The sequence below is a fragment of the Osmerus mordax genome, chromosome 18, assembly GCF_038355195.1.
Source record: "Osmerus mordax isolate fOsmMor3 chromosome 18, fOsmMor3.pri, whole genome shotgun sequence".
Taxonomy (NCBI): domain Eukaryota; kingdom Metazoa; phylum Chordata; class Actinopteri; order Osmeriformes; family Osmeridae; genus Osmerus; species Osmerus mordax.
This window is the reverse complement of record NC_090067.1, coordinates 8,774,936-8,790,083: the sequence shown is the minus strand read 5'-3', so window position 1 is coordinate 8,790,083 and position 15,148 is coordinate 8,774,936. Positions and strand designations below refer to the sequence as shown.

Below are 15,148 nucleotides of genomic sequence, written 5' to 3'. Positions count from 1 at the left end.
TGAATCTCTTGGCAAGAATGAGGTTTGCCACTGACTACTGACCCTGTTGCTCTGGTGTGTTCATGTGTGTGTGTGTGTGTGTGTGTGTGCACAGACTCACCCTCGCCCTTTCTGCTCCTGCTCTTGTGTGAAGCACACATTCCAGCCGGGGTGTCAGGTCAGCACAGGCGCTGAGGGATAAGTAGTGGTTTGCAGGCAGCAGCCATTTGTTTCACCTCTGATTAGGCCCAGGAATGTCAGCCATGGAGAGCTATGGTTGTTCCGACAGCCTCGTTTGACACCTCAGCTATTGGTCACTACAAAGAACGAGCTGAGATATCATCCACCCAATGGCTGCCGGCTTTATGGGCACTGGAAACGTTTCTAAACATTATATTTATTTTGCATCTGTATACTGTGAGACAACTTTCGTTTGACACTACTCACTCTGCCATCTGGCTTTGTTTGCCTGTCAGTGCGGTCATTTAATGACTATTTGAGTATGTCAATGTGCTGCTGTGAAAAGCAAAATATTGTCCTGAAAAGGAAAGAATTGAGCTGAGTCAAATTAGAGACATGTGTAAGAGAGTTTATGGGAATGCATTTTTGTGGATTATAAACGTGAATTATGAAATTGAATTAAAAAAATTGAAAACATTTGTGCATCACATGCTTTTTATTTTGTCTAACAACACAACATTGACCACTTTGTTACAAAATTAGTTTAAATAAATGGTAAAATTGAGGTAACAGCAGTCTCTGAAGGCACATTTCTCGACTATTGTTATAATGTCTATGTTGTATGCTTACTTCAAACCACCACTGTGGTTCTGGAGGAATAGGAACAAAAAGGCGGCGCTTTCCTCAGGAAAGTTATACCATTTACTGCAAGTATGTCACTAAGTTCTATGAATTCCAGACACCAAGAGCATTTCTTCCATTGAAACTTCTTGTTATATCAACATTTAATAACATTAAGAATCTTTGTTGTTTCGTTTGTTGTTTGTAGTTATGCAATACATGTGCACATTAAAAATGGACAATAAAAAAATGGGCTAAAAAATGTATCCTTAATTTCATCCTTAAGTCCACTTATGAGATCTGATCAGCATTGCAGAGAAACATGAACAGTCTGGGTACAGAGTTCAATAAGGTTATTGATGTGAAGCAACAATCATAGGGGATGGGTTGAAAAAAAAAATGGGATTGTTGAAAAATATTGACAGGTCATCAATTGACCTTCAATAACCCAAAGTGGCACACAAAATAATAGTATTCCACAAAAGTACAGCTGAAGCTGGCACCACATGCTTCTACATTGTATATAAATGCATCTGTGTTCATGTTTTCATTTTCTCATTTTAGAACAATGGTGATCATAATCACTTTTGGACCTTGGCAGGGATATACATGTACGTCGCCAATGACAAATACAGATAAATCCAATAATAACGTGACATTCGAACTTTGAAAATAATCAGAAAAGTTTGGCAGGACAACAAGTATGTAAGTGGCAGCAAAACCATGGGCCGAAGCTCATTCTCAGAACTGTTGCAGAACTAGACCAGTCCATATAAGACAAACCTCTTATACTCAAGGTTACCTTGTAAGTTTGTGGTTTTTCTATTGTCCATAGAAAGGTAATGTACAAAAGGTCATATAAATCCAAATGCATTAGGTTATTGTGTACAGCTGTAATAAAAAAAAAAAATCAAACATAAAATACATTTACAAGTCCCCAATCATTCTGCGCAAAACTTTCAATATCTTCCATATGGCTTGTGTGGACATCCCAGATGCACAAAAATATTTTTGAGATTCATAGTTGTCTCGGAGTCTAAACAGAACGTGAGCAATGTGACCATCAGCTCCAAGCCTACAAATGGATCAGTCAACAGGCCAGCAGGTGTCCCCAGGGCCAGAGTGAGGGACAGTTGAAAGAAACATCAGTTCAGAGTATGCTTTAAAAAAAAGTCTATCTGTCCGTCAAAAATAAGAGTTCCCCTCTCTCAGATCATTTAGCTATGGGGTGAAGCATCCCTTCTTGTTCCACCAGCCCCTCCTACCCTCTTCTTCTCCGGTGTGTGGATCTCAGAACGCAGTCTCAGGTACCAGACAATGGCAGCAGAAGTGAGCGAACCAGACGACTTCCCGGTACCTTGGGTAAAGAGACAAGGCAACAGAGTGGAAACAGAACCAGGAAGGACTCGTCTCAACTCGACAGCTTGATGTTTGGCATGTCTTGGAGGATGGGGGGAGGGGTGGCGCATGGAGGAGGGAAGGAGTTCCTAGGAGAAGTCCAGGGGGCGGATCATCATGGTGGTGGCTCGTAGCGAGTAGCTAGCGCCCTTGAAGTAGTGCCATTTGATGCCGTTCAGTTTGCCCACATGTTGCCCCTGCATAAAGTACATGCCATTGAGGTTGGACGTGCCACAGGCGTCAAACCACCAACCTTACCGAGGCAGGAAATGGAGGAGAAAGAGAGGAAAAGAAAGGAAAGGGGACACGTCAGCGATCAAAAAACGGGGCGCAAATGGAACTAAAGATACAAACCTTGTCGGTGTGCCAGCGCAAGAATGCTGCTCGGACTGAAATAGACCAATGTCATCATCTCTCTCCTACTGTAGGTTGTTCATGGTGTTCATTCGGGTCACATGGCCCATACTATTTTGAGGGTCTCTTCCCGCACTCACCCCCAGTCAGCAGGAGAGCACACTTGCACATGCAGTTGTCGTTGTCCACATCCTTGGTGCTGAAGTCCGCCCCGTGGATCACCAGGCTGCTCTGCCTGCCGGCTGTCCCGCTGTGACTCTTCAAGAACAACCTGGAGGGAGGAGGAAGAGGAATGGCATGAGGGGGGATGGAGAGGTGGTGGTAGAGGGGTAGGGCCGGGGAGAGGGGGGGGTGGGGGGGCAGGCCAAGAGAAGGACATTATGGTTGTGTGAGCAGAGCACGCAATAAAGAAGAGGGAGAAGACATAACACACTGAGTGAAAGACTTCCTGAGAGAGTTTCAGCAGTGATTGACTGCATGGGCTCAGCAAACTGTCTGCCCACCTGGAAACACATAAACAACAGAGAGAGAGAGAGAGAGAGAGAGAGAGAGAGAGAGAGAGAGAGAGAGAGAGAGAGAGAGAGAGAGAGAGAGAGAGAGAGAGAAGAGAGAGAGAGAGAGAGAGAGAGAGAGAGAGAAGGATATGCACAAAGGGGGTGAGTAAAGAAAATGAGAAGTAAGAGAAGGAAAGAAGGGTAGCAGCAGAGGTGTAAAGAGACGCACAAATCTGAGAAGCACGTTTTCGACTGTGTGCCTCTGAACGTTTTGTTTAGACCCTGACGGGACAGATCTGAAAACAGAGACCAAGTCATTAAACGCTGAGCCAGCTGCTGTTCAGTCAGATACCATTCACCACACCACCCCTCTGCCAGCAGGCCTGTTGTGTAGGCCTGTATGCCCCAAGTACACAATGTCCCTGTCTTTCTCTTTCCCGGTCTTTAAGTTCTGTGCCTACTGTCCTTCCTGTGTGAATGTACCACATTCCAGAGACCATCACTGACCAAGGGCCTTGCTTTCATTATGGGAAGGGAATGAGTACGGGAGAGAGTATATTAAGTTCTAGACATGCAGACATGCAACCCTAAGCGGTATATTGCAGACGGTACAGTATGGCAGCGGGCCCAAGGGATGGCTCTGTGGAACCTCCACATGTGGAACCTGTAAATCAAAGAGCTCCAGCTGCACTGCTGAGAGACACATTGATCCAGGGGGCTGGCAGAAGGAGGGGGCAGCACACAGGAGCCCCTGTCTGGGGCACCGGGGCTGGAGGATGGAGGGTCCTGGGGGATGGATTGGGCTGGAGGGGTTAGGTAGTGTTAGTTGTGTGTGTGTGTGTGTGTGTGTGTCATACTCAGTGCTATCTTCGTGGAAAAGATCAACTAATCTTAGAATCTTATCTAAGCAAAAATCCAGTGTAAAAACAGTCAAGATCATCTCTCACTCACACACATGCTCCTTCCCCCTACCACACACACACTTCTCAGATCTCGCTTGGAGCATGTGTGAACTGTAAAAGACTCCAACAAGGGAGAGTCCAACGCTTGTGAAATCTCTCGTAGTCCAGACTAACCCTAACCCTAATGATGTAGTTCCTCTCTCCACCCCGCTGACGGCCTTCATCATTAGGAGCTCCTTCTGAGTCCTGGACTGCTCTGACCCTCCCTAACCCAGGGAACAGCACTGAAAGACCATACGAATTAGGTCCACACAGGCAGAGAAAACCTAGTAACCTAGTAATTTCCTGAGATCGATTCCTGTCAATAAGAATGGACAAGGGAAAGGGTGACCAGAGAGTTTCGCTCACAAGTTGCCAATATCTCACTATGTCAGGTCACAATACAATTTTTTTCCTGTAGGAAGGTTTTTATTAAATGTTGCTTTTCTTGAGATGATTTGAATGACGTTTCAGTATTTCTCTCCAGTGTTTGTGTTGGGGTTGCGTGAAAAGACTTCTGGCTGCGTGAAAATCTCCCAACTCGGAGGAAATCATGTTGGAGTTTCCCTAGAAGACACTGGCATGTGGATTCCTGAGGAAAGTCATTTGACTTGAGAGACTCCTGTATTTAGACAGCTGTGTCAATGGATGACTCGGACAGGGAGAAAATGTGTGACGGTGTCACATGGGGGAAATCACCCCACCGCTAAAGCAATACTCATAATACCAAAATGTATGGTTGAGTCAGATACCTAATCAGAGTCTGTCTGTAGCACAACTTCCAGAATGTCAGAACAACCAAGGAAAATGGGAAAATGGGACACAGCACTGTTTTTGCAGGAAGGTGTGTGCATGTTCAACATGGGATGCAACGGTGGGTGTGCCTGCATGTATTCACAAGTGTGTGCGTGTGCGTGCGTGTGTGTTTGCATGTGTGTGTGTGTGTGCACGCACTGTTCATACAGTCCATGTGTGTAGGCATGTTTGCCTGGGTGCCAAAACTCCATACTCTGTTACACATGCAAAAGCACTATCCTTTCTCTTCCAGAGTGCAGAGATCCTGGCCACACCACACACAGCCCAGACCTCACACCTGGATCGGCTCTAGGATCTTATTAATCGACGATACTGTGTGTTGTGCTGGTGGTAATTTACCACAGAACTAAGGTTTTACATGATTGAGGGATAACAGCTGGATGGTATTCTGGGTGGGACATACCCAAGCCCAGAACCCCCTACTGATCCAACCTGGGCTCACTTAACGGGCACACACAAATCCAGCTAATTCCACATCCCCATAAAACCGAAAGCCAGTCCATGCAGGATAGAGCCTGCTACTGCCTTGATAAAGAACAGACGTGGCCACACATTTTGGAGCCGTTTGTAAAAAAAATTGATGATGGCCAGAGACAGTGCCAAGACACATCATCAAATGAGAGTTCCAGTGTGACACTGACGCACCCCTCAAACTGGCCTCCTCTGTGTTTACGGGGTGCTTGTCTTGTTTTAGACCAGACCACTAATCCAACTCTATTGACATCTGTATTTTCTCTTGCTTGTGCCATTATGTAGTTGAGTGATAAGTAGGCCGATTTAAGTAGTACAGCCCAGTCGCTCAAGAGGAGGACAGATTTTTCCTCTGAGTGCAGTTGTTCTGCTGTCTATCTGTGGCAGACATGTAGATGTTTAGCCTGTCTAGTCTCAAGCTGCACTTCATCCGGAGGGTTAAACATCTGTGTAACCATTCCAACCCCCACCCCACCTCTCAGAGGCACCCCGGGCCAATCTGATTGGCTTTCTTGAAATAACCGTGTCAACTTGATTGGCTAAGGCTCATTAATAAACAAAATGTTGAATTGGAGGGGGGGGGGGGTGCCTGCTCAATGACGCCCCCAGGAAGAGATTTTGGGGTCTTGCCACGTTGTTCCCCAGCTTTCATCCAATAAGGGATGTTGGTTTGTTTGTCTTCCTTCCTCGCCATATATAAATGATATTCGAAACCCAATAAAAAACCTTGAAAGTCACTATTGCCACACGTCATTAATCCACTTTGTTGACGATTTCAACGAGTCAATACTCAGGAGCATTGCACCAGACTGTACATGTGTGGGAAGTAAGCAGAGCTGCAGGGGTCATACGGGGATGGTTGTGATATGTTTGTGATAACAGGCAATCATTTCCAAATGACGTGGTTCAGCAGTGATCTGAGTTTTCTCTAACTACTCATTTTAAAAGAGATGAAACTGTTTCCAAACACACAATGTCCTTATTAGTGCACAAAACCAACAAGACATGTTGTAATAATATCTGTAAAGCTCATGCCAACATACATGAGACCAAATATAAGGGTAGCACTACATCAAATGCACAGCCTACAGACGCAGAACAAATACGTTGTGGTTATTTTTGGGCCCTAAACATAGGACTCACTTCTTGGCTGCAGTCTTATCCTCTTCCAGTTCTAAATGTAAATACTGTGTTATGTGTTGACTGTACTTTATACCTGACACTGGAACTATTCAGAGATAGAGACAGGGAGAGACAATGAGACAAAGACAGAGGCTATGAACCAGGAACCATTAAGGCTTCTGTGTAGGGTCTAACCGCATGAGCTAATGCTCTGGTGAACAGTCTAATGTTGTCAAATGCTCGCAAAATGCTTGTATCTTGCTTACGCAATTAATCCTGAAGTTGGTGTGACTGGCTTGATCATGTGGGTGGAATAATTGCATAATTGAATAAGCGACTGGTGTCTATAATCAATAAGGTGCCTGACGCTACAAAACAAGGTTGTGTGAAAAGGACTATGTAAAGTACAACGTGATGAGTCAGGTCTTAATGGACAATCACTAGCTCCCATTACCGACCCGTCTACAGCTTCACTCTGGTTAGTTACTCTCTGTTCGAAACCCAATGGAAACCTTGAAAGTCACTATTGCCTGTGGAAAGACAAGGGGAGGATGGAGAGAAATAACAGAGCAATAGATAGGGAGGGAGACAAGAGAAAGATAGACAGAGAAAGGGAACGATACCATTAGGCCTTTGCAGCACAGAGACGGTCACAGACAGTTCTAGAAGACTACCACGCAGCTACCACCCAGGGTGAGGGAACATGGACTTCTACTCCCCAGGATAAACACAAGGCCCAAAGTGCCATAAGTCACGCCTGCCATAGCCCTCTATACATCAGAGACTGCACTCTGCTCAAGGCACACACTACGCCCTCCCCAAACAGTAGAAAATAAAGAATATCATAAATATGTCTGTTTCTCCATGCGCACAGATGAGGCCAGGCCAGGGCCTCTTTGTTTTAACTGCCATGTTCTATTACCAAAAAAGACTTGGCCCAAATAGAGGATATTGCTGTCCTACAGAGAGTTTATGAAATAATTCCTCCAGAGATGTTTAAGGGTGAGTTGTAAAACAACGTACTTCTGTGACTGTCTGAAAGTCTGTGCAGAGGTTTTGTTCTCTATAAAGTTTCTTATTAAATTTTGGGTGCATATGTAACATACATGTTCACCGCTATATAAGTGTGTGTGTAGTTTGTGTGTGCGTGCTTAAGCTTTAACATGGCACCAACTGTGGCATAGGCTTTCAAAACTGACATCTTTGATCTTTTGACTGACACGGCTCAACCTCGTCTTTCGGCCCCCTTTTATCTCAAAGAGTGCAGGACACGATCAAGCATGCTGTGGGTCCGCTGGGTGCTGTTACACACCTGGCAATCATTATGCAGCTGAACTGAAGCTTGATTGGCTCATAGCAGAGGTCAATTACCATGGCCAATGGATGACTTCCTAGCGAGGACTGAAGTACCAATGCACCAATACAATTGTATGAAGACTCTTGTATCATGTCATTAACTTGCGTCCCATAGAGCACATGCCATCTAGAGCTTTAACCTTTAACAACCCCAAACGTACAATCTACGTCTAATGCTTTGATGAAGGAGCCAGACACCCAGTTGTTCTTCCATGCAGTATATTAGAGACCCATGCTGTTAACGCTGTCTGGTAACCCGGCCCCCCTGTAGCTGTGTCCCGTGGGGGGTGGGGGACCTGGAGCCAACCCCCCCACCCCCCACCCCCCATCTCAGTGTGAGCCTAGGACAAGGCAGGTCACAGCCTCTTCGAAACCAGCCTCTGCCAAGACCCTCTCCCAATCCCTCACATCAAACACTTCAGAGCAGGAGATTGTGTGATTTCTCCATGGGATCTGGCCATTAGCATTCAGAGAAATCCCTGGATTTAGCAACTTGGCTGCACCGAGAGGAAGGATATTGAATAAAGACAAGCTAGCTGCTTGAGAGCATAAACATATAGGAAAGTGCGAAGTGAAGTGAAGCAAAGTGTTTTAGCGAAGCTGTGAACCTCACTTGTGTCTGTGCATATGCTTCACTCCTACGCGTCTCTGCACAGCCACAAGACAGAACGTTTTGGGGGGAAATGATGGTTTATTTAAAAACTAAGAACCTGTATTAAATCTTCACACGCACATCTCTGCTTCAGAAGCGCATTAAAACATACACAGACACAAATCTACTTACCCACATTGAACGTGCTGGCTTCAACTAACAAGATTAACATTTCTGGAAAATACTTTCAACGGTTTTGGACTAGGAAAGAACACTGTAGTCATTTTTACATTTGGCTACCAAAGTAATCACGGAAGTATTGCTATGTTACTGCTGGCCATGCAGTTAATGGATTTAGACTCAGGTCAAAGTTGAGAGTTCATGTGTCACATGACCAGATTTGACCCCTGAATAATGACGGTGTACTTGACCTCCTCCTTAAGGAACAACATGTATGTGGCACTATCTCATGGCCAACTGACCCCCCCCGGAAATAGTATCCCTGACCTCCTTGCAGTCCCCCTCCACAACCCCCCACAACATATACACACGCACACTACACAACCAAGCAAACACGCACGCACAAATTCACGTGCCCAAACACATAAGCTCACACATTGCAAAGCTCACACACACACGTACAGGCATCACACACAAACTTACTGGTAACTAAGTAACCATAATGTGCGGCCCAAGGAATTGTTGTCCCTCATTACCACACTAATGTTTTGGTTCATGGAACAGCCTCTAAACAGCTACAAGCATCGTTTTCTACGAGAGTGATTACACACAGCCATCATTTTCTTCTCCCTCCTCAACCTTCAAAAGACGTCTATTAAATGTAATTACGCACACATCTATTTTGTAGAAAGCATTACCATGACCTGGCAATGTTACAGTACTGCGTTCTGAATCCTGCTAGAACCTAGAGAGTGAGGTTCAGGAGGGCTGCCAGCCTCATGTTATGAAGCAAACGATCATTTGAGTGTTTTTACAATTAGTGGTGAAATCCTTTCATCAGATTTGTACATTTTGGAAAATTGAATTGAGAGTCTCCATAATCTGTGAGGTGCATAAAAAGAAGGGTGGTTGGATTTGGTTTCAAATTATCAATCATTTGAATAATGAAAAATGATTAGTAAAATGTTGCATAGCTGTGCTATGGAAAATATAAATATGATATGGCTGGTGTTGGGGGTGATTCTCATGAAGCTTTAATACAATTTCCCCTTTGCAACTATTCCCCTTTGCAACTACATTTCTCCCTTTGCAATTATTCCCGTTCTGCTTTCTTTCCTTCTATGTGTGCCTACATTTACTCTCCTTCTCGCTGTCCTCTTTACCCATAGATATCTGTCTCTTTTTCCTCCTTTCTTCCCTCCATCAATCTCTTTCATAATTAAGGTTTGAGGCCTCGTTTAGTGACGTGTACAGTAAATGTTGATAAATGAGTGTGATGAAAGAAATGTGTTGATACTGTGAATATCATCAGGAAACTATTTGTGGGTCAGTGAATTACAGGTTTTTCAACCACCAGCGGCCTCCCAAGACTAACCACTTTGGTCTGTGATGGAGTGTTTTTCTGGATTATTTTGAGGGAGAAAAGACGCTGAGATGAGGGGAACCTCAAACACAACACAGAAAAATAACACTGACGGTTTCACAAGCTATTTACTTAATCATTGTGTACCTCTTTCACTCTCCATTGTGTATTTATATATACATACATATGTGGTCACAGTGCACTAAGCCCTAAGAGCTCATACTGTAAATACAGAACTTGTACAGCATGGAGACAACATGCATGCCTGACACTAGAAGACAGTAGAGCGACAGATAAGGACATAAGAAAAGGGAGAAAAAAGACCCTAAGAGATTACATTCTAAATCATCCTCTGGCTTAATCATTTCTTATTTAGCGGGCTGGACAGAAGCTGAATAAAGTTGTGTTGGCTAGTCTGAAGCATGTATTCTGGGCCTGACAGTGGGAGTAGTCATAAATTTGACAGTCTGTGTACATGATCTAACTACTGGATTAATACATTATTTTTCGCTGGTTTTGCGGGAGTAATGTGGGAGTAATTTCCATCAGAAGTTATATTTAGGTTTTACCAAGAAGCTGCTTGGCAGAAAGCAAACATTTCCTGACTGGCAGACCTCCATGTTGTACATGATAAATGTGGATTAATGCGCAATGCTGAACTTTCATTGCTAGATTACTGATGCAAGAGCCTCAGCTTGTGGTCTTGTTTCTGTGTGTGTGTGAGGGCAAGAGAGACGTGTGGTTGTGTTTATGTGTGTGTTAGCGTCTGACTGTGCATGACTCTACTATTTTCATTTATGCGTCATAATAAATGTGTCTGCCTGTGTTGGAGTAGATTAGAGTATTCCAGTAAGCCCTGCCACCGCCAAAGCCCAAAATAACTTCAAATATAAACACAACACGCTGTATCTACCACTACAATCTCATGCTTGGCACAACAGCAAATGCGAGTTGAAGAACCTGTCGCAGATTGTTTCAAAGTGTAGTATGACTGTGTTGAGGCAGAGCAAGCAGACAACCGGACAGAATTTTACTCAGGTTGTTTGGGGGCCTGAACCCTCGTTTATTTTGGCCCTGAGAAGCAATGTGTGATTATCATACCAGAAGTGTTTGCAAGAACAAATCTATTTCTAGAGATCAGGGTGCTGATTAGATTCCTGCTCTCGTGAACAGAGCAGAGTGGAGCCATCTTCAAAGCCCTCTGAACACTCCAATCAGATGAGGAAAAGTTTACAGTGTGTTTGTGGCACAATTAATGAAGCAATGTGTATGTGTGATTGTGTGTGTGTGTGTGTGTGTGTGTGAGAGAGAGAGAGAGAGAGAGAGAGAGAGAGAGGAAAGAGAGAGCGAGAGGAAAGAGAGAGAGAGAGACTTTCTTCATAAGTGCCTGTGCAGTCTAAGTTTAAGCCAGAATCAGTGGTTGAGATATTTATGCATTGAATTTCAAAACACATTGGCTGATCACTCCATATTGTTTTACATATGAAAGACATTGCTGGAGCCGACAGAAACAGACACAGTAAACTCCTAACACTTTAGTACGGAAAAGTCTTAAAGCAAATCCTGTCATCGCATATGATTCAGATTAATTCCCACAAATTCAAAATGACAATCACCTCGGTGCTCCCAGCTATGGCCGAGCACCTGACACCACAATTTTGGACTTTAAAGCGGGAGGTTTTAAAGTGAAAGCTTTTAAGCTATGGCCTCAGTGTCTCCCTTCACTTTGCAGTAAATGGAGGCAATGCCTTTGTAAAACAAACAGTATTCCCGCCGGAGTTGAAAGGAGGACATGTCAAACTAAAGGACCTCCTTATCACAGGGGAGCGTGGATCCAACGGGTTGGCTCAAATTGAAGTTGTCAGACCATCTCCTCTCCGATAGGCGTGATTGCTCTGCAACGTTTAGGAATTTCCAGCAGTTTTTCCAGGCATCTGCCTCAGTTTGAGGAGGCCTGTGTGCTGGACTTAACCCTCTCTAAAGAAAACACCACCACTTCAGGCCCCTCGCGCTCAAGGACAAAGTATCCCTTAAAAGGACGTTTTTGGTGTGGATCGCAAATGTAAGCATCGAGGAGAAACCAGAGGAAGAATAATATCAGAGAAACTCTTAGATAGTTAGCAAATTACCTAAGACCATAGTCAATTTCAGCCTCACATAATCTATGAACGTCCATGCAAAATCTTAAATGTGTTTGTAATAGGGTGCAAAGATTTATGCTCACAGCTCTGTTGGGTAATATTTTAGTTGTTATAGTATTAGAAAATATGATGTCATTGTTACACTGTGTCTGGCACTACATTACATTACATTTAGCAGACACTTTTATCCAGAGTGACTTACAGTAAGTACAGGGACATTATCCCCGAGGCAAGTAGGGTGAAGTGCCTTGCCCAAAGACACAACGTCATTTTGCACGGCCGGGAATCGAACCAACAACCTTCTGATTAATAGCCGACTCCCTAACCGCACAGCCATCTGACCCACGAAGACAGGTAGAGAGTCTGATAGACTGTTAGAACATGCTTCTGATCCTTGATAACTTGCTGTACTTACTGTAATACGTGCACTATTTGTGTGTCGTTTTGCATAAAAACGACACACAACGTTTTATAAAAAAGAATCACCTGTAGTTGTGTTTCTCTGAGCCGATGTAGAAGCGGTCGTAGAGGGAGAAGGCCTGGTGTCCATCCCAGTCGGTTAGCTCCACCCTCAGGGCGTACTGCCGCTGGCTGGTCAGCAGGAACACGTTCTCGTTCCCCAGCCAGTGCTCAGCAGACACGGAGCCGAACCCCTGCAACACAGAGGGAAGAGGAGGACAGGCCCTGAGTGAAACCAGACTCATTGATATGACTTTTGGTTTGTTGGAAGTGACTGTCACTTCAGATCCCCCATTTTTTTCCCTGAACTGTAGTGCGGAATTCTCCTGTCAAACCGCAACTCTCTTTTCTGGGGTGCTGGTTTCAGTGTTTCGTTGGGAGTGATCAATGATGTTATTAGAATGGATGGGCCAAGCCAATTTGTTGTGAGCGGAGACTGGGCTATTGTGTCTGACATCTCGCTGTGTTCACAGACATGGCGGTATGCCCTGAGAGAAGCTCTGCCTGGCATGAGAAGCTGAGTAGCAGGATTGTATTAAACTACATTACACCCGTGTCATACAGTGGAACACCCCGGAGGACTGACTGAACAGCCGTACCTGTTTATGAGAGTATAAATGAGGACTAGCTGAACGAAGCACCGACTGCAACCTCTCTTCTCCTCCACCTCCTCCCTCTCCATCTTATACTGCACTTTCCTCTTCTACCATATCCACCTCTATCCTTTTCTCTTCACTCCACTCCTCTCCTTCCTTTCACTCGGACTCTTTCCCAACACCATTGAGCGAAAGGACAATGGAACAATTGTCTACTCCTCCGGTAACATTTAGACTTCTGCACGGTGTATGCACAAGTATGACTGCATAATCAGAAATGGGATGACATCCCAGCTCTGACTGAACGGGACCGTTCCATTTGAGATGGTCGAAGTAGATGCTCTGGGCGCCTGGAACGTGGGTAGTGGACTCTATTGTGTGTGAATGTGCCCAGTGTGTGTGGTGACTGTTGGAGTGGGAAGAGGCAAAGTAAATACCGGGCATTCCTCTGGGCTGAGACGTGTCCTGCTGTGTGGGTTGAGGATAAAGGCACAGGGAGATGGAGGGAGTGAGGAGAGAGAGAGAGAGAGGGAGGGAGATCTAAAGTGAGAGAACACTGGTAGGGAGATGGAACGACAGCGGGAGAAAGAAAGAGACTCTAGGTCATGGCTCTTACTCAATGTTCCCGATGTTCTCTCCTTAGATTGGCCGTAGCCCCGGCCAAGCCCCTGTGGCTAGGACTGCCCCCAGAGCCCTATAGGCTGAGGGTTTGGAGTGAATCCCCAGTGTTTCTCCCTGACTATTACAGACCATACTGTTCCCTCACAGACAAACCTCTCCGCTACTCATCGGAACGCTGGCTGCAGATGAGTTAAGTATTCGTGACTGTAGTACTTGGCCACCAAATTGTGGGGCAAAGCATGTGAAATATGAAACTAAAAATATGAACATCGACAGGTCTTTTTGTGATACTGTGTCCTCCATACTGACATTGTATGGGATAATGCACTGTGAATATCAGTAACATACATCCAGTTCTGCTAATGTCATTATAATCATCACAGGGTCATAGGGTCACATCGTTCATGAGGTGGGGTTGTCGAGTCCTCCACTCTCAATCCCCCAACAAAAATGTGAAGAGGCCAGACAATGTTGACTGAAAGATTTAATGATCCTTCAAGTGTAATAAATGCTCGACCACGAGCCCACTGAGACCAACAGCAGGGAAAATGAATCACACAATAAAACACGATCAATCACCTTCAGATTTCTCAAGGAAGGAGGTAGAGGACCAGACGCCAGCACACCAGAGCCCCAGTATGTGTGGGTCTCTCTGCACATGGTCAAAAGGCTCCAGAACCAAGCCTCTCTTCTTGTCTCTTTCTTTCTTTGTCTTCCTCTTTTTTTTGTCCCCTCTTCTTAATTCTCTCTCCCTTTCTCTCTCTGCGCTAACAGGTGCAATAGCTGTGTGCTTCAATAATTGGTTTGTGCATTGGCAGAGTTACGGTTGTGGTGGTCATTTGAAGTTCCTTTTGTTTGAATCTTTTCACAAGTCCAAACTTACCTTTTAATCCCCCCCAAAATGTAATGGTTTATATTAGCTTAGAGTACGCTAATAGGTAAGAATTGCAGGGAAGGAGGAAAGAGAAGGAGAGGAGGTTAAGGGGAAGGAGAGGACAGGAGAGGACAGAAAGGAACATCTTGAACAGATGTTTCCAGAGATGTAGATGGGCAGATGTTGCTGGTCCTTGAACATCTGGTTGAAGTGTTCCACGAGGTGCGAGTTCGGCCAGTCTGGGGTGGAAGAATGCTACGGACCGGACCCTCTTTCTTTTCAACATGCTAGACCAATGCCAGGTAACACACCCCATTTGTCATAATCCACCAGTGCAGACATATGTGAACCAGTCTGGCATGGCTTGACCGTCTCGCGTAGATGTGTGTGGGTGTATTTACCATCTTATACTCTTTCCATGTTTTTTGGAAGTCGACACTCCCATCTTCTCTGCGTTGGATGAGAGTCCATCCTCCACCAGCGGTCTCCATGTTACAGTACACCTGGAAACACACACACACACAAATATGTGTTAACAAAAACCCTTTCAATCCAAATGTGCAATAATAACTTTAGAAGGGATCATGCTT

General features: G+C 44.8%; 1 protein-coding gene across 1 annotated transcript in view; it reads right to left on the bottom strand.

Annotated features, from left to right (window-relative positions):
- Positions 1-647: 647 nt before the first annotated feature.
- Positions 648-15,148, bottom strand: part of angpt1 (angiopoietin 1) — a 38,698-nt gene continuing 24,197 nt past the window's right edge. Inside the window, exons 6-9 of the mRNA XM_067255523.1 lie at positions 14,960-15,061; positions 12,495-12,661; positions 2,673-2,803; positions 648-2,431 (exon numbers count right to left, since the gene is read on the bottom strand). Coding sequence (XP_067111624.1) covers positions 2,268-2,431; positions 2,673-2,803; positions 12,495-12,661; positions 14,960-15,061 — 564 coding nt within the window. The 3' untranslated portion in view covers positions 648-2,267. The remainder of the gene's footprint in view (positions 2,432-2,672; positions 2,804-12,494; positions 12,662-14,959; positions 15,062-15,148) is intronic.